Genomic DNA, 26,168 nt, shown 5'->3' with positions numbered 1-26,168 from the left:
CAACTTAGTGGTCTGCCCAGAAAGCTAACTGATGTTTTCACTAGTTATTTTAGACCTAATTTTACACTGTATTGGATGGGTTCAATTGATATAATATAAATTAATTGTTGAAATCAATAGGAATGTTATATGTTTTGTTTTATATATTTGTTTGGGAAACAAACTTGCTTTTGAGTTTCACTGGGAATACTTCAGCCTATTTGCATGAGGAAACTACTCTGTGTCTAGTGCTATGTATACATCTCCTTCTCTTTCTGTCCATTCAGCTCTCCATACCTACTTAATGGCTTGAATCAGCTAATTAATTTCTATAAAATTTGTCAGAAACAAAGAGATCGAAAAAGATGACTAAGCTCCCAAACTGAATGAGAACCAGCAGCAGACTGTGGAAAACTACAATATTTCTATCTCCACTGAGGAAAAAAATGGGATCATACTAGTGGGACTCAAAATGGACAACGCAGTGTGGTGAACGTGAGGATAAAGAGGAAGAAGCAAGGTTTCTGGAAAGGGCAAACTGGGAGTTTTATGATGAAGTAGATGTTTTCAGAGAGGCTATGATAAAGAGAGAGGAGAAGGTGAAGGAAATAGAGATGTGCTATGCTATTTTTATTTTTCCTGTTGCAACAATTCTATGGCTCCAGATTCGTATGTTGCTGTTTGAAAAAAAAGAAAAAGTTTGGGTTTAGGCCCAAGTTTCATCAGAAGTTTATCTCAAATTCTCTAATACCTGTAAAAAGAATCTTGCAACAGCATAGCTTTTTCCAGCCTAGCAGCTTATTGACTGACAAGCTTTCTTACAACATCTGTTTGACATCTCATCCTAATATTAGTTTTACAGGCACATTCACATTTTAGGAAATCACTGTATTCTCAAGTCTGAGATGTCACAAGTGTCTCTTTCTGCAACTACTTGCCCCAGAAATGTTAGCTTATATATTTTATCCAACATCAGCCCTCCTGTTGTGTTGTACTTTATAGCTGTCATCCAAAACCAGCTGCATTTTTATGAACGTATCTTAATAAGGCATGCCATGAGAGGTAAGAGGTACCAGTATCCTTTTCTATCTTCCTGAGATCACATGGGAGTAATAGGTGGTCATCTAGACAACCTGGTATCAGAAAATCCAGTAAAATTACATAAGCCCCATTATTAACATTATATGGATGATGTAGCAAGCAAGACAAAAAGACTGATGCTTTTATCTGTCTCAGTCAGTATTAAAATGAATAGTGGAAACAAACCGTGATCCAGGGTCTGGAGTGTGGCCCAGCATTTGTTTCAGACACCCTTAAGCCACAGCAGATTTGGTGCAGGTGACAGTAGACAGTGGTAAAATGTACAGGTGATATATGATGTGACAAATGAATTGGAAAGTCCTCATCACACCAGTGAAGGAATGACTGTTTCCCATCCTCAGCCTGTCTTAGCAGTCTCACTGTGCTTTTATCACCTAAGTTTGATTCAACGTGCAGAATATAAGGAATTACGTGTGGCAAGTATATGTGGCATGCATGCATTCTCCCTGTGTTGTTTCTTCCAGATTATTGGAACAATCCCACTGATGCCTAATCCAGTCCCGTCCAGCCAGGCGGCAGGTGGAGCTCAGGGACTTCAGGTGCAGCCGATAACTCCACAGTTATTGACCAATGCCCAGGGTCAGATCATCGCCACTGTCATCGGCAACCAGATACTCCCAGTGATCAATACCCAGGGAATAACACTATCGCCGCTCAAACCAGGCCAGCAGGTAAATTGTCTGTAGCCTGAATGATTATCAAAACAGACACACAGAAATTTTCTGCTCCTCATAGACACTCTCATGGCCTCTCTAAAAACCCCCACTTATTTACCATTTTTAATAACAAAAAATAATTCTATCCTGCATAGTGTATTACTGCATACTATATATGTAGTAATTAATAATGTCATATTATATAATTTATTTACACATTCAAGGATTATCCATTTATTCTTTTTCATTTATTTTCAAGGTCAGTATAGGATCAATTGAGATGTTTTCTGCAATGAAAATGCAATAGGAATATGAGCCAGAGGAGATCCACCTGGCCCATCTGGCCTATAAAGTTCAGTTCCTTAGTTAGTGGTCACCTAGTAGGCTGGGGCTTGAAATTATTTGGAACATGCAGGGAAAACAAGGGAAAACATAAAATCTTATTAGATTTCCTCACTGGAAAATCAGATATGATTATGTATAGTAGCACAGGCAGAAAGTATTCTGTAGAAATTATTACTCAGTGTAAGGTTGCAGGTAGTTGACAGACTTAAGGATGGATCCAGTGACCACACTGAGGTCCAAAACTACTTCTGTAGCTCTTCTTATAGCACTCTAGAGTCAAATCTATTAGTTTTGCCTAAATCTGTAGAGCAAGGAGTTGTAGTCCTACCTTTTATCTCTGAAAGAGGGGAAATTGAGGACAGAAAACATATCAAATGTGATTATCAAATAAGTACTTAGAAAATGTCCCTCACTTAAATATTCAGCTTAGCATTCCTACTGCTGGTAGTACTTGTTTGCCATTCCTGCTGATACCTTCAGGCACAGGGAGCAGCTTCTTGTATGCTGCTGAGTATCCCAGGCCACCTGAATTCCAAACTGATGATTTTTTTTTCAAATTTAGAAGTAGAGAACCAATGAATCTCTAATGTCACTTTTTTGTTTGTTATGAAAACGTTTCACATTCCATTGGTTACCTGCTTTTTCCCCATCCTATCCTTTATAGTATATAAGATGGACATTTTTCAAAGCACTTATCATTTATCTAACTCTATTTTCTTTAATGGGAACGTACTTGCCCTACTGGCAAATGCTTTTGCAATGGTTGTATATACACAGTTTCAAACAAAGCTGAATGGATCTGAGGGCAGGCTCCATGTTCTCCACCACAGGAAAGCCTGACAATGAAATATGAAACTCAGCAATTCACATTTGGTTTCCTGGGGGTGTGTGGGATGTGGTTTTTTTTTTGTTTGTTTTTTGAGCCAGTCCCCTGAAGGGATTAGATCTTTTCCTCCATTATGGGGGAATCACTCAAAAATCATAGCAATCCTGAGAGATCCTATTTGAAACTCATGAAATTTAGAAGTAAATTGGAGGATAAAGGACCTGTATTATTGCCCGAGACATTCTCACATGAAGAGCAACTCACTTTCTGAGTCCTGCAGCAAAGTAACTCCTTCCAGGCAATGTCTGCCAGTAGCGTCAGTGGGCAGAGAGGGTACAGAGGTGTAACATTTTCTACACAGCTCGTGGCACTGGGCTCACATAAAGGGATGAATTCTGAAAGCTGAAGCTTGCTGAATAAGCAGGAGTGCAAAGTAGAGAGCACTGTTTAGCCACATCATGCTGTACTGTACTTGTTCACCCAACTTGTGTGCTCATGTGCAGGGATCAGCTGGCAAAAATATCAGCCTGCAGAGAACAGATTATGCCCAAGAGCCAAAGATGCTCCCCATTAAGCTGGTCTGCCCAGCAGTGCTATGGAGGTAAAAAAACATTATTTTGCCAATACTATTTTCACAGGGTTCAGCCTCTGCCTCTTTCTTACATGGAGTTCTGAGGTCCCAGGCGTTGCAAGAAGGGCCACCAAACACACAGTCTCCTTACCTTGAACCAGCCTTTCTTGAAGTTTAATCAAGACAGTGAAAAAAATGTAGTGCAAATAGTATATGAAAAAATAGTACAGGTTATCGTTTTTATAGGAACTACAGAAAATTATTTCTATGTGTTTGTGCTCCCTCTACTGGCTCTTCTGGTTTTACTGAAAGAAGTCAGAGAAAATTTTGTAATGAATTTCAGTGGGAGCACAAAAGATGCATGAGAGCTAGATTCCTTATAGGAATAATGCTGATGGACGGTGAAAAACAATTGAGCTAGTACTATACAAATTGTTGTATCATTTGGAAAGTGAATAGATTTGCTCGAAGTTTAAGGAGATCCTGGGTTTATTTTTTTTTGCCTGAGTAGAGACAGACTAACTGTAGCATTTGGCTAATGATAGCATATTAAGTCATAAGGTTTAAAATATCATTTTCAAAAGAACTGAATGAGTGCTTCAAATTAGAGGGCTCAGCAGGAATTCAAAATGTTTATGAAAATGGTGTCACACAGTATTTGGTGTCTTCTAACTTGATGAAAGAAGCTTCAGCAGGAGGAAAGATTACAAGACAAGTTTGGGTAAAGTTTTTAGCATGTCTTGAAGAAATAAATGCAGGAAATAAATAATGTAGTAAAAATGTTCCAGTTACAGATAATCCTAGTTTAGCTTTCAACTTGTCACTTCCTTGGAAACTTAAGTACTGAAGGAGAAAAAGAGCTGCTTGTTAGCTGAGTCACAATAATTTAACCTTTGTAAACTGTTCTAGTTCCTAAGTAATGCATGCTAGTGCTTACTTTTTCCTTGATGACTGAAGACTTAAATGCCTCAGATATTGTTGTTAGTCAGCTTTACTTAGGTAGACTATATGTGTTATTTATTCATACAACTTCTTCAGACTTGACAGACTAAAACCTCAATGTCTCTTAATGGAAATGAGTTCATAGAATACTTACATGCAGTGTAAAACAGTCTTTCTTTTTCCGCACTGTAAATAGGTTGCTTTTCAATATACACAGGCAAGTCTGATGTAGTCCTGTTCTTCCTGTATTTAAGTATAAATAGATGGTTTTGATTTATGTTCTTTAAACTACCCACAGTAGGTATTGTTCCTCTTCAAATTACACCAAGTAGGTAAAACTTCAGATATTTTACTATTTTCCAACATTTTGCTAATCTAAGGAGCACCAAGAATTCTCCTAGAAATTGCAATGCCTTTCTAAAGCAGGCAGTTGTTTGTACTCCTGTTTTATTCAGTACCCTTCTTATCTCTGTTCATAAAGAAGGGGGGTTTTGCCTTTAATAATTTTTGCTTAGCCATTTCCACACTCTTCAAGGGTGGAAGTTTTCTTTCAAGTTTCTGATCTTTTGATCAGAACTGAATGCCATGGTCACAGGGAGGATGCATCCTTGTTTTACATAACATGATATTATTTTCAGCATTCTTTTCTTTCGTTATCTCAATACAGCCTAACATCCTGCTTTTTTCTATCTCTGTTCATGGAACAGTTTTACTTAATAAGCAGATGTATCCACCATTATATATCTTTGCTTCCCTGATCATTAGCATGTGTATCACTAAAATGGTTCCTTTTAATGTGAATCTGATCCTCTACCTGTCAAAATGCTCCCCTGGCATGCTCTAAACAGGATTTGTAAGTTTTTCATGGTATTCTGTACTAACTGAAGAAATTCATGTGTTCTTCCTGAAGATTCCACTTTACTATTATTCACCATGTTTCCTTGCTGGTTGCTAAAATATTTCAAAAATTTGGTATAAATCCATTGTTTTCTACTTGTAGTCTCCTTTCTTGAAAAATAAATAATAAAATTATTCTCTAATTTTATGTTTCTTGCTTTATAAGTTCTTTGTGTCCCATAATAAAAGACTATCTTGTAACTTTAACTTCTGCTCTTCCTCCATGCCTCTCAAGAGGAATTTTGTCAAAATATAGATTGCATGGCTAAGGGCACATTGGTTTTGAGAACAGATGAATTTGTTGTAAAAATTTGTTTGCATTGTCATTTGTTATCAGATTTGAAAAATTTGTTTCAAGGTGTTCTTTCACTGACAACACAACCTTAACACCAGCACAGCTGAACTTGAACCGTGAACTGCAGTCTTATAAAATTTAGGAAAGTGTGCACCTTGCTTAACTTAATCATAGAGGAGTTAGATATCTGGTGTAAGCTGGTTATCTGAATTTCCTCTATAGACATAGACAAGGAGACATATGCATGTCCAGTGGAAAACTCAAGACAACAAAATAGAAAAATTTTGGATAGTTGAATCCCTAATATGTATCTTACATATCTATTGTTTGCATTGACATGAGGGAGGGTTAGGGTAGCTATTTGAGGATTTTCAATTAATTCTAAGGTGAGAAAAATTGACTGAGGAGAATCCAGCTGCCAATGATCACTGGAGTTCAAACACATTCTTGTTTATGAATTTCCTAAACAGCTTTCCTAATAATTGGTGTTTTCTTAACTATTTTATTTCCCAAACAGAAGCAACTTCTAGACATTCTATTGTTCTTTGGTATACAACATAAAGCAGGTTCCCGTCTCACTTTTGCCTGGCTCTTTCTTTCTGCATAGATTTATTAAATCAGGACTGTAGTCCCAGTTGTCCTCAGTCCTTTTTTATCTACAGTGCCTGACAGAATTTTTCATACTTTGTTGTGTCTTAGAGCATGACCACCTTTGGGTTTCTGCCAATTCTAACACAGCAAAATTAGCTAGTAGGCAGCATTTTCCTACATTTTCAGTTCCCCATCTTTGTTGTCATTGCCTATCATGCTCCAGATTAACTGTTGAAAAGACATAGATGCCTCTCAGATGGGTCTGTGGTGATTCTTGTTCATCTGCTTGCCAAATTTCACATTAGATGTTCCCTTTCTGCTGTCTTAACCTGCCACAAAAACCCTACCATCTTGTTATCACAACTCTGTGCAATCCCTTGTTATACTCTCCCATTTAAATCTAACCAGCTCTCAATCATTTCCTCTCTGAAATGCTCCTATAGCTTTGATGCTGTCTTGTTTTATGAGAAACGCACTCTTCTTTCTCTGTTTCAATATAGTCACTAAACTGTGTTGTCTCAATCCAACTTTGTTTTTTTTCTTTGCTTCTTATATGACTTTCAGTGATGAGGGTGACAATTTTTCTTGCTTCTTTCTCTTTTCCTTTACCATCATCATTGCATAATTCTATCTATGAATAAATTGCTAGAATTTTGAAAGTCAAGATTACAAGACTACTTACTACTACAAGGGACTACATCAGTCTTTCCATGCCACAGCATGACACTTGACTTGTAACTTCCATCTTTTCCTGACCAGTTTTCTTTGTGGCATCAGCACCTATAGGAGAAGGATATCTCAAAAACCGTTGATATAACTACACCAAACCATTGGGAATAGGATGGTGTTGCTACATTACCTGTCATTCTAAGCAACTGAGGCACAGAAAGCATGCAGTGCTGTTCACTGTAGGAATATGAGAGTTACCTTTGAATTATGCACTTAAACATTTACAACAGTTACTATAATACTATTGTAATACTTATATTATTAATTAACATTATTAAGTGATAAATAATTTATAATTAGTGATTAATGTATTGTCAATAATATTGCTGTTATATTGACATTTTATCCTTCCTGATAGAGGTAAAAAAATTACTTATGCACCTGATTTGCATAGAAAATTAAATCTTCTACAGAAGTCCAGCTGTATTCCCAAACTCATTTAACAAGCTGAAAGACCTTCAATTACAGTGTGCTTTGAAAGTAGTTGTGATTCAATAGAAAGGCTTTGAAAGAACTTCAACAGATGCTGTCAAAGACCTGCCCACAATTATGTCCACAGCACAGTCTTCATTTTGGGTGGAGTATGTACACAGCCAGTGTGAACCTAAGGATTTTTTCTATATTAGTTTCCAAATGTAGCTATTCTGTCAGTCTAAGCAGTGTGTACAAACACCTTTTATGCTGTATGTACTATACTACGTTGTACTACACTGGGAGAGAGGATGCTTATTATGTATCAAATACCTATCATATTCAGATTCATATATGCAGTCACTTGAATTTATTTGAGTAAACTAAATTAGGGTGATGGGGTACAGTATTTGTGGCATACTTTGGCACAGCTGACTGTGAAAGGGATTTGGCATGAAGGATGGGAATATGTGTATTAACATGTTCTTTCCAATTGCTAGAAGATTTAAGGAAACATCTTTGAAGCCCATGCCTGCTCATGCAGTATAAGTAGGTTTAAAAACAGACTTCATCTGCTATCGTGCTCTTGAATCATGCAGTGTCCTCAGCATGCTGTTACTCTTTCTCAAAATCAAATGTATTTTAGGAAATGTATACAAAGCAGAGGACTCCATTTGCAAGAAAAATAGAAGCATGAAACACTTAAACTACTACTAATGTAAGGCATTATCATGCAATTTTGAAGTTTTTGGGAATACATTTTTATATCAAGATATTTATTTTTCAGACCTTCCATGGACTTTAGTCTTTACAAGAACTAATGTCCATATTTCCCAGGATGAACTAGTTGACATCAGAAAAAATTCAAAATCTTTTACATAAAGGAGATTGCTTAAGATGCATTTCTTGCTCTTTGTACCATTCCTCTTAGTTTCATGTCTTCTGCCGTTTTTGTTATACTTGTCTTTTTCACTTCTGTTTTCTCTAATTTGTTGTGTTTCCTCATCTCTCAGATTTCCTTTTCACTGAATTATAGAAAAATAACACTGGAAAGGACCTGAAGAGGTCATATAGTCTGTTTCCTCTACCTAGGCAGGATCAGTTGTCCCTATATCATTCTTGACAGATGTTTGTCTAGTTTGTTCTTAAAAATCTTCAGTGATGGAGGTTCCCTGACATCCCTAGGCAATCTAGGCACCTCTCCTTAGCATTCAAAAGGTCTTCCTGATGCCTGACCCTAGCTTCCCTTACTGCAATTTAAGTTCATTATTTTCTTCTCCTTTCCATTAAGTCCATATTTCATCCTTACTGTTTGTCCAGGCTCTCTGTAAAACCAAGTAGCAGCTCTGTTATGATACAGGGCAATGTTCTGTGAAAATTTTTCTTATTTCCACTTAGTTTCTTTCTCTTTCCTTATTTTATGCTAAATACCTTGTAACCCTATCACTTTTATGCAGCTTTCTGGATGCAGAGAACAACATCCATGATCTCATAAGGCCTTTAACACAGAACTCCAGTCAACCATTCCAAGCATAGGAATACCCTACATACATAATTTAAGAACAAAATTCAGTCTTATAGACCTAATTCTTTACCTCTGCATTTATCAGTCAATACTACCTTCACTGTTGACAGCAAAATGTAAAGCTCGTGTAAAAGAAATACAAATAAGACCCTTTGCAGTTTTCAGTTTCTTCTTATAAAGTATTATGATGCACTTTTTCCTTCTGGTATTCACTTCATCCCTCTAGCTGTAGTGTGCATACACATATTCCTGCCACATATGGATCACAGTTCCATACAGTCATCATTCTGGCATGTCTACTATATCCACTTACAAAGAATGGCACTTACAGCAACTGTTTCTGTACTTTCTGTGCCTCCTTCTGTCTTTGGATGGAAAATGAACAACAGTCATAAATATAAATCATATGATATATACATGTCCAAAATTGGGAAAAGTCAGCTATTGCAAGTACAAATTGATTCTGTCATCTAGAATCTAATTCATAATCTAATTGTTGCCTCTCCTTAAGGCTATTTCTGGAGTGGAAATTATAGTGGATGAAAATAGAGAGTATTTTAATGCAATTTCATACCATGAAGGATATTTACAGCTTAACATCATCTGCTGTAAAGCAGAGGGTGTGCTGGAAATTATGTAGGGAATTAAAGATGGAAACCTCTCTCAGTCTTTGGTCAGGTCTTAAGGTGATTCTTCAGCCTTTTCAACCGCATTGCTTGCTTCTCCCTCACAAGCTGTGAGTTAGAAACCAACCTGTAAAATATCCCTTATATATTGCTGTTGCACCTAAGGTTACTGTGAATCCAAACTTCACTAGCCATATTCCTTTATGCCCAGCTAAATTATGAGAATTTCTTATACTTGTTTTAATATTTCTGGACCTTCATCAAGAAAGTTGCCAAGCTTCTGGGTATTCCAGTTACTTTAAAAATATATGCATAGTACAAAACATGCACAGAGACTCAAACACTTTCTAGATTCAACTATCATATTGTGAATATGCTACATAGTGCCTCTGACTTTGTGCATGCCTTGCATGCAGAGCTGAAAAATGCAGAGTGCCCTCTCATTCTAGAGCTTCCTGGAGGCTTCAGTTCTACTGTACATGTGCTCAGTAGTTGAGCTGTTCAGTGACTATATGTTGTAACATAGCTGGAAAATGTTGGATTTGTTTTCTCCCTGAGAAATACTGATGGGAAATGTTGTAGAATCATTAAAAAATTATGGGTGGAAGGTCAAAGTTCAAGAGATTATCCAGTCTAACCTGTTGTTCTCAGGTGGAGTAACTATTCCAGTTTTTAGCTAATTTGGTCCTAACCACTGTCACAGAAAACCACAGATTCCACTAGTAATCTATGCCAGTGTTTCACTGCCATGTTAGATAGCTTTTCCCAACATCTAATTTGAACCTTCCAGATATCTAGGCCCATTATAAAATTAATAAAGAACAGAATAATTATCTCCTCTTTTCATTAGCTATGCCTGTATTCAAAGCAGGCATCATATCCTGCTTGGTCTTCCCTCCTTTAGATTAAACATGACCAGTTCATTACAGGTGTCTTCATAAGCCTCAGTTAACTCCCAGGCCTTCAGCCACTCTAATTATTTAACTCTAGTTGGTCCAGATTTTAATGCAGTCTAGCACCTAGCTGTGGACATGGCATCCCCCTCTGCAGAGGTCCTTCCAGGGCTCAGTAGAAAAGATGCACTTCGCATGCACTGCAGACATCACTCCCACTCACGTGCCTTGGTATGGGAACTGCCTTTACTTCACTTTTTCAACACCACAAGTTTGCAGCCAGTATATTCAAAGTACAGAAACATTTTGATTCCTAATCCTGTTATCCAGCCTGTCAAAATTTCCCCCCCAGCATGTCATCAACATGTAAATTTAGTAAAGGTATTCTCTGCTCCGTCATCCAGGTCATTAAGAAAATATTGAGTAGTGCAGAATGAGAACAGACTTCTTTGAAGCACCACACATGGACACTTTTTTCCACAGATACTTTATCCTCAGTTTTGCTTTCCAAATATTTTGGCATTCATTCTGCAGCAATTTCACCTAAACTATGCTTCCTTAGATTATAAAGAATGTCACATGAGGGAGTGTCAAGACACTTGTAAAGTCAAACCACCTACTGCTTTTTCCCTGTCCGCAAGGCCAATTACCCTGTCTTAGAGGGGGATCAGATTGGTTTGACACAGTTTGTTTCTAGCAATCCAAGTTGTCTGTCGCTACCTTGTTTTCTTGCAAGTGCTTACAAATTGTTTGATTATTTTCTTCAGTACTTTTCTATGGTTGAAGTTTAGTTGACTGGACTATAATTTTGCAGTCTTTCCCTTTAAAGATAGCTGCTGCATTTGTTCCTCCATCCTCACAAATAAGCACTAACATCTCTTAGACCGTTCCACATAGTGCAAAAGCATCTAACTCATCTAAATACAGTACTTATCTTCTTTTGCCTGGGCTGAAATCTTTAGTTTTGCCAGAGATTCCCTCAGACAACAGACCCAGACACCAAACACCTGCCTGTTTCTGAAAGCTGCAGTCTGGATGTGATGTGAATATAATGCATGGGCAGGCAGTCCACTTCAGTGTTCAGAAGAGGCCAACCCTTATAGTGGGATGTTTCCTTAAGAAAAGATGTTATAAAAGTAATATCTGAGTTGGGAATTCTCTGTAGATAAAATCCAGCTGTTAGAGAATTTTTTTAAGATGCTCACTCCTTGCATGAGTCTGAAACCTGGAAGCCTTTTAATCAGCGTCTCAACTGTTATTCCCTTGATAAAGTGATAATATTTTTTTAGATAATATTTTTTTAAATGTACTTGAGAAAAAAAATCCTAGCTATAACAAAATGCTTTTTTTATTAATCCACAAGGAAGCCAGAATACACTAAAACTGGCCAGATAAATAATTATCATTACTATTAAAGGTTAAATCAAAGTTTCTTCCTTCATTTTGTTATATTATTCCATGTAGAAGGGTAGAAAAAGAAGTTGAAATTTTTTTCCATTCTTAACAGACTCTAACAGGAATACTGTCATTAAAATAGTTCATATATATTCCGCAGAAAGTGTCATCTTGAATGTGAACAGATACCTTTATCTACAGTTTTATACAATTTGTTGTCTACTTAGCATCAGACATTTCTATGTGTGCTGGGAGGATAATACATATAATTTGAGCATTACTAATGAATGTAACTCCTTTTCTAAAGTCATTTTTTTCAGTTAGATATCAAAAGAGAAAACCTCATACTCCTTAGCATTCAAGAAATAGATTCTAATTATTGACTTCAAGCAAGGCCACATAGGCCTTTATCTTTTACCATGTAGAAATGCAGATAACAGCTGCAGTGAAGTGAAGCCTTTTTAGAATATTTTTACAATCTTTTTTGATCAATATCAAGAATCAACATAAAATAAAGGTATAATAAGCAACAGTCACCAGAGTGTATCAGACCTATATTACTGTATTCTTATACTCTGAAAAGATTATACTGGACTACTAGAATCCAATTCAAAACTGTAAAGTCCATTGTGTGCCTTTATTTTGTAGAGAGACTGCCCTTCAAATTTTCTGAGAGTTTTATGTGAAAATCAGTACCAGAGAATGTGCCTAGACTTCAACGCCACATGAAAGCGTATTATAGGCAGAATGGATTGATGGCTCTTTCCATTCCCCTAGTAAACAAACAAAGACTACACTCTTGTAATATTTGTTTTAAAAATTTTAGAAAGTCAATTCATGCGTCATTTGCATCTACCATACTCACTAGACTTTTTATGCATCTTACTGGATACAATCTTGATGTGGATGGAGCTCAGAAGTTTCTCTGTGTGTTTTAGTCAAATACAACTTATCCGTTCCCATGATCTTTGTTTGTTTGACAGGTCTGATATCATAAAACAAACCTCTGATTCCTGTAGGAAAGGGATTTTGACTTAGTTTATATCTTCTTCCCCATTCCCACTCTTCTTGGTCCTGGTCCTGCAGTATGAAAGGACCTATGTGAAACAATCCTGATTTCTATGGAGAATCCATGTAGGGAATAAAAGTCTGGTTTCATGAGTCAGAAAACCGGTAAGGATAAGTATTTAATAAATCAGAATCATGCTGTAAATGTCATGGGTCTCTTATCACTCATTTCAAAAGAAGTATTTACCTTCTAATTATTTTGAACAATATTTTGAACAGCTCAGATTGCTCCTGTAACATTTTCACTTGAATAAAGCCCATGGTGTATAATGCTCCTATGTGATTTGTTCCCCAGAAGTGATGGGTGAGACAGTGCATTGCAAGTTTCCTATTACTGCTTCACTTTCTAAATACATATTTTTACATTTTAACATGTAGCTCCATCAGCCTTCCCAGACGCAAGTGGGACAAGCAGCTTCACAGTCCAATCTCCTGCATTTGGCTCAGAGTCAAGCATCTATGTCTCAAAGCCCAGTGCGTCAGGCTTCCTCTTCTTCCTCCTCATCCTCCTCCTCTTCAGCTTTGAGTGTTGGCCAGTTAGTCAGCAGTAAGTATTGCTCCCTGGCTCTCCTTAATTCTCCCTTCTGTTTGGTCTCCTCGCTGCTGTTTTCCAGTCTGCTTTCCCTCCTTTTGTTTTTTTTTTTTTTTTAATATAGTCGATTGTATATTTCTAAGTAGCTGACTCTCACCAGTGAGAATTACTAAGTGTTATCATGGGTGGGGCTTAAGGTAAATATGCCTTAAGAAATTTAATCAATGTTGCAAATGGTCATAAAAATGGTAGCAGCCATTAATTGACTCATGAGGACAATTGTTATAACTGAAATGTAGTTTATGTTTTTTGGAAGTCAGAAGTTTTTGAATCAGCCAATACAATGAATTGCATTTCTCAGAATTCGGTTGGCAAACAGATACTCCTATTTTTGGTTAAGCTGCTTCTTTGTTTGCTTGGTTGATATAGCAAACCCTAATGCTGCACAAATCCAGAGTGAGAGATTTTCTTGCCAGAGAAAGCTTACAACATTTAAACAAGAATGAACTGGAACATGCTGGGGAGAAGGGAGAAGCACACTGCAGTGAAATAGCTGAGTTATAATTATAACAGTTGACCTGAACAACACTTCCTTCCAGATTGCACAGTGAGAACCTTTGCTATTACCTTATCAACATTAACTTGGTCTTTACATAGCAAAAAGCACAGGTTGACAGTATACATAAGAAGCACTAGCAGTTTTTGCACATCTGCAAAAATACAATTGATTTGTATGATCTTGTTCTATGATACTCCATGTATATATTCTAAGAAATCAAACACTATAGCTTATGCCATATTGGTAATGAAAAATATGTGACTGATACAAGCTTATGAAGGGCTTAGAGAAACTGTCATACAAGGAAAGATGTGAAAAAATCTTGGTTAGATTATTTCAGAGATCATTTACATGGGGAAATTACTAGTAGAACTATAGTGGTAAAATTACACTGATGTAACTCCCAGTGGGAATACTTTTGTTCTGGAATGAAAATATCTGCATATAGATACAGATATAATCATAATGCTATTGCACTGTCACTACTAAATTTTCTTATGTAGACAGGCTTGTAGAAGGAAGACAAAGAAGAGGTTTTACATTACAAATACATAAAATTTACCTCTAGTCCATGTGGGCAAATTGAGTAAAATAGCTGGTGCAGAATAAGTTATTTTTCAATAGCTAGTCTAGAATAGCTCCTCTTTTGGACTTTCTTATTTAAAATAAATGCAACATGGAAGAAACCCTTTTAAGATTACAGGATAAATCTATCCAAAGTTAGAAAATACTTGAAAAATAGCTGTTTGTTCAACTGTATGCAATTCCTCTTAGAACATGTATTTCATTATAAAAATATATTGCTGTGATTAAAATCATACAATCGTGATTTTTTTTCCTCATCCTTCTTTCAGTGCATTCCCAGTGGAATTTTCCTAGGGATGTATCAGAATTGCTAACACGACAGGTGGGCTGTTGTCCCAGGGTTTACCTGACTCACTAATCTGTTCCCCAGTTTGCATAACATTTGAGGTAGAAAGCTGTAGAGAAGTGAAGGATGGTCTTGCCTGAGGCAATAGAGGACTGAGGAGCTGAAGCCTTCTGTCCGCTATGTAATTCCTGTGCAAGGCAGGCAAATCACTTAAAAGAGATTTTTTACAAGTGCTCCCTCAATATCCAGCTTGAGACTCCAGACTTTAATTTACAGAAGAACCTGGTACTCATAGTTGCAATTTTAAGTGCACTTTCATAGTGGAACCGTATCAAGAACCATTTAAAGATGGTCTAAAAAATCATTTCCTACTTGACCTAGACTGGGTACCCAAACTGCTTCTTCCCTTAATATCTGTCCACTTCTCTGTGAATAAGAAGGGGAAGACCCTCATCTTGTAGAAACACAAGAAAATAAATTAAGATTTTAAAGAAACCAGAAGAGCTCAAGAGGAGATGTCTTTAGTGAAGAGCTTTAATAGAGGTGTGGGGCCACACACTGAACAAGTTAAAAGGCAATACATCAATCAGTTCATCTGTAGTGAAGGACAGTTCATCCTGTGCATTGAATGAGGCACATGAAAAAGAACTGATAATCCAGGGCTCAAAGACTATGGTACATTGTGTTGTGGGCTGCTGTAACTCCAACATTTTGTACCTTCAGAGTGCTAATTTGTGCAGCTATAAGGATGTTCTTTTAGCTTCATTTTTTGCATGGATAAATTTTAAGGTTGTTTCAAAAGCAGAATAGTAACATAAATCAGTCACATGGTGAGATAATCTTTATGTTCATAGTTGGAAATAGGAGATGTGTTGAATGGATGGAAAAGCTGATAGTTCTTGTTGGTTCAGCTCTGAAATAAGCATGCTGTGCTTATGGATTTGGCTAAGAGTAGAGTATGAGGCACAGGAATATCAATTTGGGCACAACTGGGAGATACATTAATGAACATAGAAGTTTTACTTGATCCTCTCAGGATTGACTCCATCCACTACTTGTCTTGTTCTAATCCCATTAATTCTTCACACTGTTCTCCACACAATCAACTCTCCCTTTGCCTCCATGCTTTTGTTCCTCTTTTCTCCCTGCAGTCCTTTCCTCACAGTCCATCATTACCCAATTTCTCTTCCCATTTCATTTCCCACTCAGTCACTGTCTCCAGACCATATTTGTACCCTTTTACCAACCTTTTTATTAGGCAGTTTCTGTCCTCTTTTATATTGTTTTATCATTAGTGCCACCTCTTTTTCCTTTTTTTCTTTCCTCTATCACAGTGACTGGTACTCTGCACAATCAGGCTCTCTCTCCCTCCAAATTCTAATCCCTGCTCTTTAATAATCTTCAAGTCTATTTTTTTTTCCTTCTATCTTATCTTTTTCTTTAGAGTTAAGGTTAATTTTTGCCCCCTCTGCATCCAAATGCTGCTGATGACACTCCCACTCTCCCTAGTAGCCATCAGAGGAGTGTGAAAAGTGATCACAACAAAGAGTGTCAAGTCAGTCTCCATGTCTTTTCTGTGGTCCTATCAAAAAGAGCTACAGGCATAGGAAACTTTTAATACAATCAGACTGATTGTTGAAGGAGTTGCACTTGGAAGTTAACTCAAATTTTCCAAAAGGAAATGTTATTGATAGGGATCTCCTAAAAAAAAATCCATGTTAAACATAAATAAAAAACTTGTGGAGCGGTTTTGAGTTTATGCTTCTAGCTTCATTCAGTCCCTGCTGTTCAAGACTAACAGAATGAATAGCATGAGGGGCAGATCAACTCACTTCTGCCGTTTACATAGTAACCTTACACAGATAGAAGCAAACCAGTCATCTCAATTATCTTTAAAGGCTGTCCAGCATACTCCTGAGAACATGTAGCCACCACAAACTGGAGCTAACACTGCATGCCTAAGCTTGCTTGAGCTGCCACATCAGGGATGGTGTTGCAGGGCACAAGAGAGCTACCTACTGTCTTCTAGTAATGTAGAAAGAGCCTATAAGAAAGAGGAAAATATGGTCAGTTCAGTAAGGAAAGATCAAACCACCTGTGTAATAAAACATGAAAAATCAGATGGGATCCTTTTTTAGCTTTTTCTTCACTGTGATAAACCAGTGATACTGTTGGGACAAATAGTATTAAATTACCTTCATGAGTTTGAAAATTGTTTAATGTGACTGAAAAGCCATTTGCACAAAACTGTGGCTGCACATGAGAATGTAGATAGAAAGTCATCCTTGTTTCACTTCTTTACAGAATCTGTTCAGTTTCCAGATGCAGATCACTGAAGGGCAGGAGCACCTCTCTGCCAAGCCTGTGACCTTCTTAGCATCCCAGCTTCCACACTGGCTGCACAGCTTTGTATGAAAGGCCTACAATTGAAATCCAGTGTCTGAAAGTCTATTTAAAGCTTTTAGTGGGATGAGATGGGCAATGGGTCGGTGTTTCTGAGAGAAGTCCTTACACATGAGGGCAGCAGGAAACAACTTGTGGCCTCCTGAATATATCTTTGATTTCTTTACTCCTCCTGAGGTAGGAATATTGTTCCCTTTTCCTGATTCCTTACGAAACTGTAGTCCAGACCTCTGGCAGAGGTCCTGAATCTTGGCAGAGATTTACTATATTCCAGAAATAGTTGCTAAGCATAGCAAAGTTCACGTAAAACTAGTCACATTTAGCTACTTGTTCAGTTAATCAAATTGCATAGAGCATCCTAACTTCAGTAAATAATTATCTGGGGCAAGCTTCTGCACACTGACTGCAAAGACAGTAACTCTTTCACAAGATGTTGCTTCACATCAGAGAAATTATTAAAGTACAAGGAGAAAGTCATAAAAACTCTATTAACTGTAGTGCTCCATGTTCCTTGGATTTATTACTTTTACATTCTAGAAATATTTTCTGTATTATTTTGCTTCTTTTTCTTTAACGTGTTTCTTAATTTCAAAGAAATTTCCTTACCTTTTGTTTTTAATTTCTCTTTCTTTTTTTATTTCTTGTCCTTTTTTCCTTTATGTTGTTGTCTTCTGTATAGCTTTTCCCTTTTCTCTCATCATCACCCCTTCATCCCTAACCAGCAACAAGTGCTAATTATTTTGGAGACAAAACATAGCAGTTATTTCCAAATAAAAAATATTTTAAAATAAGTTCTGTCTAAGCAAGGACTGCAAGATTCATCTCTACTCTTCCTGACCCTTCTGTATGATTTCTTTGTATTTGTCTAATCCTATTTGTATTCTCTTTTGTCTTCTTTATTTTCTCTTCATTCAATTCTACATCTTTATTCCTCCCTTTTTTCCATTTCATTTTCCTCTTCTGAAATGCATCCCTCTGCTCATTTCTTTAACTTTTCCACCATATGTTCTCTTTGTGGAAATCACTGGTTTCCCCTCGTGCTCTGAGATTTGTGTCTCCATGAAGTTCCTTTCTTCCTCCCAGATTAATTTTGCTGTCATCTGTTATTATGAAATTAAAATGCCTCCCATAAACAAATTATTCTTCCTTTTCTTTCCCCTGAGCTCCACTCCATTTTCTATTACCAATGTTTTGTCCTGCCTTCTTATCCAATTTACTTTCCATTGGACCTCCTCAGCCACTATTTCTCCTCCTCTATAACTGGGGAAATTATCCCCTGTAATCCCCCCCATGGCAGAACTCTGTGCAACAGAAATTTGGTTTCTCCTTAAGGGTGCACTGATTTCTCTGTAGCAGCTCTTTCCCCTAACTATTAAAATCACAGCATATTTTCACTCAACAACAAACTCACACAGGATTTTCAGAAGAATTCAAAGGTGAGAGAAGTATTCCCTTCAGTAGGAAAAAACTGATTTCTATGCAGGAGAGCCTGTGAATTTAATTTCTTCCATACCACTCATCTATCTTCCCCATCCACCAGGATGGCTGGTGGAATTTTAGCTGTCTTCCTTTTTGTTATATGTACCCATATCCTCTGAAATGGTCCAAGACAACCGTCTGACCTTTCTCCAGTACACAGTAGTTTCATAGGCAGCCACTGTTTTCTCAGGCAATAATGTAAACATGGGAGTCTTGAAATCCATTACCATAGATCCCAAACACTCAATGGGTTTGGTATTCTCTATTTACCTCTTGTCACTGGGCAGCCTTCCCTATGATATCCACTTAATTGAAAAAGAGCCAGCTTATTTACTGTCTTCAATAAGCTACTCTTCCTAAAATGTGAAGTGCACTATATGTTCAACTGTTTTAAAAGCTCAGAACTTGTTAAGACAAAGTCCATAATTTCTTTGAATATGTTTATGAATATGCATATTTAGACCACACAGTCTAAGACTGTATTAATGGCATTTTAATGCAATAGTGTAAAACAGACAAATGATGGTGCCAATAGAATGGTCTTCATAGCACTATTTGTGTTTTAGGGAGGTGACAGAAGACAAGATCCATGGATTTCAAAGGGCTTTGAATCACACCCAAAGTAGAAGTGGTTCCAATTTCACACAAATGCTGTTTTCCTAAAGTTCAAGATAAAACATTTCAGTGTTTCAGTCCATCTCTTAGTACTTTCTTGTTGCCAAAGATGCTATGAAAGAATGAAGCCTTTTCCTCAACAGATATTCCACTGTATACTATATTCTACTCCCATATTACTGAAGGGCATCACAGATTTTTTCTCATCTCAAGGAGAGCTCAGCCTAATATTTCCCTCATCCAAGTGCCACAGGCAGGAATGGTCTTTCCATGATGCTCATTGTGCATCATGTGCCAGATGCAACAGTGCCAGATCATTCTAGATCCAGCAGAACTTGGCAGAATTTCTCTATAATTTCTCTACAATTAGTTTCCTCACTTCCCTTTTTATTCCTAATAGGAGCTGGGGAGGATTACAGGTGCCATAGTTTGCGACTTTGGAAGTTCTCTGGCAACATCTGAATTGTCCTTTGTTACATTCCTAACAGCCTTAGTCAGAGGCTTTAAATTAACAGATGGAAAGAAGTGAGGAAAGTCACCATTTCAGTGAACCTTTCTCAGGGGAGTTTTTGAGGCCAGTATCATTTATGATATTTAGTACAGAGACCTAAAATCAGATAAGTCGGCAGCTCCATTCTGTGTCTGAAATTCAGAACTGGTATGCTAGACAGACTATATAGTGTAAGTGTATATAGTGTAAGTGTATATAGTATAAGCAGGAAAATTCCATGCTTCTAAAGGCAATTACTTTATAAACTTTAGTGGCCACTGTTACAGCACTTACCCCTGAATCAAACAATATGCACCCTAGCTTTGTACTGAGTGAGTGCATGGTGTGCAGGTGACCACAAGTACAGCAGTGAGAACAGCAGAGATGATTCTGAGTGTGGAGTATCATTGAAACAAGGTTCAGCCTATATGCATGTTTATCTGTATGCATAGTTCATGTGGTCCCTGGTTGCATACACAAGAATTTAAAAAATATTGCCATTTGTGCTTCTTGCAATCAAGCAAGAGAGTAAATTTATATATCAGAAAACCCCTTTCCCTCTATTTTTTTGTCTATTACTGGACAAAAGGATTTTTTCATAGGATGCTTCCATCCCTAGGAAATTTTACACCAGGCTTATAAACCCCTGAAAATAAAAGCTTTGCTACTGTAATGCTGATAAGCCCTCACTAGAGCCATACTAGCAGGAGCCATTCTCATATAGGGTTCAGAATGGTAATGTAGTCTAGCACTGTCCTTGGACAACTGCTTGCATTTACAGAAATTGAGGGGTTATTGTACTGAAAACTTTTCACCTCAGAGTCTGAGGAATGAGGTGAAGAACAATAGAGATGTCTCACTGGGAGAATGGCTTCACTACATGCAGGATTGCACAACACTTTGAAATCTTCTACCATCCCAGTCCCATGCTGTCTCTGACTTGGCAAACACTTTCATTTAGTCAGGGATCAGTAGCTTGTGGGGGGGTGGGGGGTGGAAGTTCCATTCTCCAGCTGTTGTGTCATTTCCCTTGATAAGTCCTAAATTGACCGAGTTATCCAGCTCCAAAGGAGCTTTTCTGTGGTAGACATGCTTTATTATGTGCCCTTTCAGGGACAAAGGCTTCTGTGTCAGTAAACTGCTATAGAGAGGAAGGACAGATTTATTCTCACAGCATTCTCATAAGCATTATCTTCTGAGGGGCTAATGTAAAAGTAAAAAAACTGTGCAGCATCACCATCCAAAACCAGTATTGCTGCTCCTTGATTTTCAACCTGATGGGAGGCAGAATAAAAAGCTTGAAAGGCTGCTTCTCAGAAGGGCATATTTTAAAAGACAATTATTAAATTAAGGAGGTTTTAAAGGCAGATTTAATTTTTTTTTTTTTTTTTTTTTGCTTGTTCATTTGCTGGGTTATTTTGCACATTCATGTGGCAGTTTAGGTTGGGTATTGTGTAAAAGGGAAGAAATAGTTGTGAATCTCCTATTTGGTATTAACTTTATCTAAAGTACAAAAGTTTGATTTCAAGTTAAAAATCCAAGCACCTCATACATATGTATAGCCCTGCCTACAGACTGGAAATAAATTTATTAACACTAGCCATCATGCTATGTGATAAAACGGGAAAACAGGGAACATGACTCCTCAATCCAGAGAAGACTTTGCAAGGCATAAATGGCAACAAGGATCCCAGGCACATCCTCCCTCAAAGGTGAGCTGGCCTTTCTCAGGAGTTCAGCAAAGGCATATCTTTGGAAATCTTCCACCTGCAGACAACCACAGCCCAGTCAGCATCTTAGCAATCTGAACACACCTTACAAAGCAAGTCTGTTTCTGTATGGGGAAGAAGAGAAAGGGGTCAGTATTTAAAAAATTGAACTTGAAAGTTTTGGCAGTGAAAATGGCTGTAAGCCTGTCCCGCTGATATGTGATGCAAAGAACTGACATGGTTAAAAAAATATCTCAACAGATCCTCAGACAGCCACTGGAGAAGTGGATGGGGTAAATCTGGAAGAAATACGAGAATTTGCCAAAGCTTTTAAAATCCGGCGCCTGTCCCTTGGCCTGACACAGACTCAAGTTGGCCAAGCCCTGAGCGCCACTGAAGGCCCAGCCTATAGCCAGTCTGCCATCTGCAGGTAACAAGTTACATCATAAACTCCTCTTCTTTCTTTGTCCTTAATAATGACCCTGCTTATTGTGAGGAGCATGCTTGTGTTTGAGTCTCATAACTTTAGAGTGTATTATTTAACCTGATACTTAAATGTTATCTGACATATAAATTGTTCTTATTGTGTATCTTTAGAGTGATTTTGGTCTCTTTTTTTTCCCTCATTTTCTAAACAAATGAGAAACAATGTTCCTGGCATAGAGACTTAATTCCATAGATGATTGGAGATCCTGCTGATGCTGGATAAGCACCAGCTGACCCTCTTCATACTGTGCCATTTTCTACAGATAGGGTTACTGAACAAATATTTCATGGCTGCGTCCCTGCTAAGTTAAACCTGTATTACTGTGGTTAGCACTTCACATAGAAGATGTTAATGATGATTTACCTAGGCAGCACAGAGGGGAAAAAAATAGCTTTCCTCTATCTTGCAAACCAGCAGCTATTCATCTTTTATCACCCAAATATTTACTGAAAAAAACAGACAAACCCATGTATGCAAAGCAGAAGCAGAAATCTGTCCTAATCATAAGAAATAATAATACAGTCTTGACAGAGTTAAAGTAGAAGCAAACACCTTATATGCATGTATGTGTATTACAGTAATCCCATGTTTATGCATGAGGTAACAAACACACTTAGGTAACAGCTTTTTTCTCTTGGGCAATGCCTTATAGTCCTCCATCAGTGAAAGCCAAGAAACCAACTCTAAGCTCATTTAAGTGGATTTTGTTCTTGGTGATCCATGAAATGCTCTGTCTTTTATCTGCTCTTTATACTTTTAATGTATTCCCCATAGAATGGAAGTGTACTTTTCCTGCAGTTAAAGACTAAGGTTATAAATAACATCAGTATGGGGTAGTGTGCTTGCAGCTCACATTTTGCTCAATGATTTTCCATAAAACCCATTGATTGTTGTTAAATACAAAATGCTCCATAGGATCCTCTCACTTCTATGGTCTCCCCTACTGTTTTTTCTTATAAGATACCTCCCTGTTGAAAATAACCTTTATTCAGTCTATACAAGGATACAACTGCTGGGAAATTTGTTTCAAGACTTGTATGTCGTTATACCAAACATGTCCTGCAGTAACAACACTAACAAACAATGCCAATGATATGAATGCTGTTGCTCCCTATTGCTAAGGATTAATTTTGATTTTGTATTTTTTTTTAAATTTCTTTGTGGTCAGTTGGTAAAGAATGCCTAAAATTGTTGGAGTTTTTAGCAACTGGAAATTTTTTGTAGCCTTAAGTTGCTGTTTATCATGCTATACTTTAAAGGGACACATTGCTGTTTCCTTTACTTTTGCCTAGTTTACTGCCTTCTCATTTTCTCCATTGACCTCACACTTTGAGAAAGCACTGGGGATGGTGAGACCTTTTACAGAAGGCTCCTTGGAGGAGCAAGTTGCTCAGAACATGAGATTGGGTGCAAGAACTTGTCCCAGATATTTGCAAGGTTACAGTTTTTTTCAATTTCCTTTGTCTGCCTCAGATGGACACCATTTTGGGATGTAATTACATGCTACGACTGTGCATTTTTTGTTAAGCTGCTTCAGTGGCACCATGTGTTCCTCAGAAATAGTAGATTTAACTTTTTTTTTCAGTTGTAACAAAAGAGTTTCAGTATGAACTCCAGGCCAGTGGAAGGGGCAGTAAGGCAATTAGTTTGAACAACCAGCTCAAAGAGAAAAGTAGAATCTCCTGGTGGCCTACGCAGGTCATATGAACAATATACCACATTGATATGTTCTGCATGCAAATAGCAGCATTTTCGTTAATTGGAGACAATACATTCTAAAATATATCCTTCAGCTTGAAATATCACTGGACACCAAGGAATGACACCTTGCAACCAATACCACATTAAGATATCAGGCACCAGTTATAAAGTCTTTGGAGTATCATTATCTGAAATTATTTTTTGTCTTATTCTTTGTTTGTGAGAAGTGCTTTGTTTCATGCTGGAATATTTTTTGCTGCCTCCACATTCTGAATGGAGACACTAAAAATGTCCAGAAACTCCACCAAGTTTCTTGGCATAAAGGGATTGATTCAGTTCCTCTCATCTCCAGAGCACTCTGTGGTTAGTGGTGGTGGCGCTGCTTCAGCACCACCTGGGCTGGAGAGCACAGCAGCGACATCCAGTAATTGTTGCCTTTCTGCAGCATTAAATACCTCAACGTGATGAGTGGACAGAGCAAAGTGGGAAAATAAAAATGGATGGCACCAAAGAACTTGGGTTAAGGCTTTTCTAATGTCTAGCAAATGAAAGAAACAAATACTTATAGGACTTGAAACGTGAACTCTGCTCTTCTGCTTGTTTTTAAAAGGATTAAAGCTTTGTGTGGCTGCATTTCCAGATGTTTTGTAATACTTGTAAAATCTGGCTTGGCAAAAGACTTTTGATGGCAAAATGATATAGAGAAGACCTCATTTACAGGAAATGATATCATTCTGGTACAGTTTGCAGAAATCCCACAATAAACTCAGCTTGGTGCCACAGTGTATTAGTGGACTGTTATGCTGGGTTTCATCTGGAAAACATGAGTCTGTCTTTCCACATTGTGGGGACAGCAAGATAATTGCAAAGTGTCCAGCTGTTTCAGCTGAACACCACTGTGGCTATGGGAATTTTTTTCCAACCCAGAAAAGGGATATAGCATTAACTTACAAACAGTGAAAATTGCTGAAAAATGGAAAGGAAACCTGATATTCAGAGACAAGTATTTGCCATTGGTTTTTATTATTAAAGCTGTGGTGTTTGGATAACATGGGATGGGAGAGGTAACAAAAGGATTAAGCACAAAGACAAGATGATAAAAAACAATGCCTTTGATATCATTTCCTGTATATATATATATATATATGTATATATATATATATATGTATGCATAGATATACCTGACAGTTTTCGTAATCTACTGTAAATTACCTCTGCCAGTCAATTAGTCAGGCAGGCAGGAAGTCCCATGCTGGCAGAGCATCAGTGTAAGACTCTTCTTTCTCAATTTTCCCTCAGACACACCATCCTGAGAAGCCACTTTTTCCTACCACAGGAAGCCCAAGAGAACACTATAGCTAGCAGTCTGACAGCCAAACTGAACCCTGGCCTTTTGTATCCTGCCAGGTTTGAAAAGCTGGACATCACCCCTAAAAGTGCCCAGAAGATAAAGCCGGTGCTTGAGCGGTGGATGGCTGAGGCTGAGGCCCGCCATCGAGCAGGGATGCAGAACCTTACCGAGTTTATTGGGAGCGAACCATCCAAAAAGCGCAAGAGGCGTACCTCATTCACGCCACAAGCCCTTGAAATCTTGAATGCCCACTTTGAGAAGAACACGCATCCCTCTGGGCAAGAAATGACAGAGATTGCAGAGAAACTGAACTATGACCGGGAAGTAGTTAGAGTTTGGTTCTGCAATAAGAGGCAAGCACTGAAGAACACAATTAAACGTTTGAAACAACACGAGCCTGCAACAGCAGTTCCTATGGAGCCTTTAACAGACACTCTGGAAGAAAACTCCTAAAAGCAAGACAAAAAAAGCCAAATCACACAGAAAAAAAAAACCCACACCAACTGAAATGTGTCCATTTGAACTCTGTGAAAATACCTATTCATCACCCTTGTAAGTAAAAGACTGAGAAAACTACAAGAAGGACAGAACAGTTTATAAATGTCTGTGGGTTTTCCTATTAAAAAAAAAAAGAAACCTAAACAAAAAAAATACACAACACTTAGAGTGTGTGTGGTAGAATTAGTTCCCCCAAAAAACTGAAAAAGCCAGTTTTTTTTTAATGGACTTAAAGTAAACCAAATAACTGCTTAATTTTTTTCTGTATATTATGAAAATACTAACACATTTTAAGGAGAAACAAAACAAACAGAAAAAACAAACAAACAAACAAACAAACAAAAACCAAAACAAAAAAACCAAAAAACTTTTATCTGTTTAAAAGAGAATACAAGCCTGTGCCACCTGGAGGAGTGATTGTAGCTTTTCAGGTATCAAGTGCTAATTCACTATGAAATCTATTAACCAAAGTCAGAAACATGGCATTGCAAACTAGATTGTTAGTCTACTCTTTTATGAGTGTAAAATTGTGTTACAAATTTTACATTTGTATTTTGCAAAGAGGAATATAAGATTAATTTCTCTCATCCTTGTTTGTACCCCCTGCAGGTGTGTACAAAGCC

The 26,168-nt window shown here is 37.5% G+C and overlaps 1 protein-coding gene across 2 annotated transcripts in view; it reads left to right on the top strand.

Moving 5' to 3' along the window:
• Positions 1-25,500, top strand: part of POU6F2 (POU class 6 homeobox 2) — a 312,234-nt gene extending 286,734 nt beyond the window's left edge. For both annotated transcript variants that reach the window (XM_053969855.1, XM_053969865.1), the window contains exons 7-10: positions 1,545-1,751; positions 13,229-13,397; positions 21,770-21,938; positions 24,996-25,500. In XM_053969855.1, coding sequence (XP_053825830.1) covers positions 1,545-1,751; positions 13,229-13,397; positions 21,770-21,938; positions 24,996-25,500 — 1,050 coding nt within the window. The remainder of the gene's footprint in view (positions 1-1,544; positions 1,752-13,228; positions 13,398-21,769; positions 21,939-24,995) is intronic.
• Positions 25,501-26,168: the final 668 nt, after the last annotated feature.

This window comes from Vidua macroura, chromosome 1 (genome assembly GCF_024509145.1).
Source record: "Vidua macroura isolate BioBank_ID:100142 chromosome 1, ASM2450914v1, whole genome shotgun sequence".
Taxonomy (NCBI): Eukaryota; Metazoa; Chordata; class Aves; order Passeriformes; family Viduidae; genus Vidua; species Vidua macroura.
The sequence above is the reverse complement of the archived record's forward strand: the minus strand, read 5'-3'. Positions and strand labels throughout refer to the sequence as shown.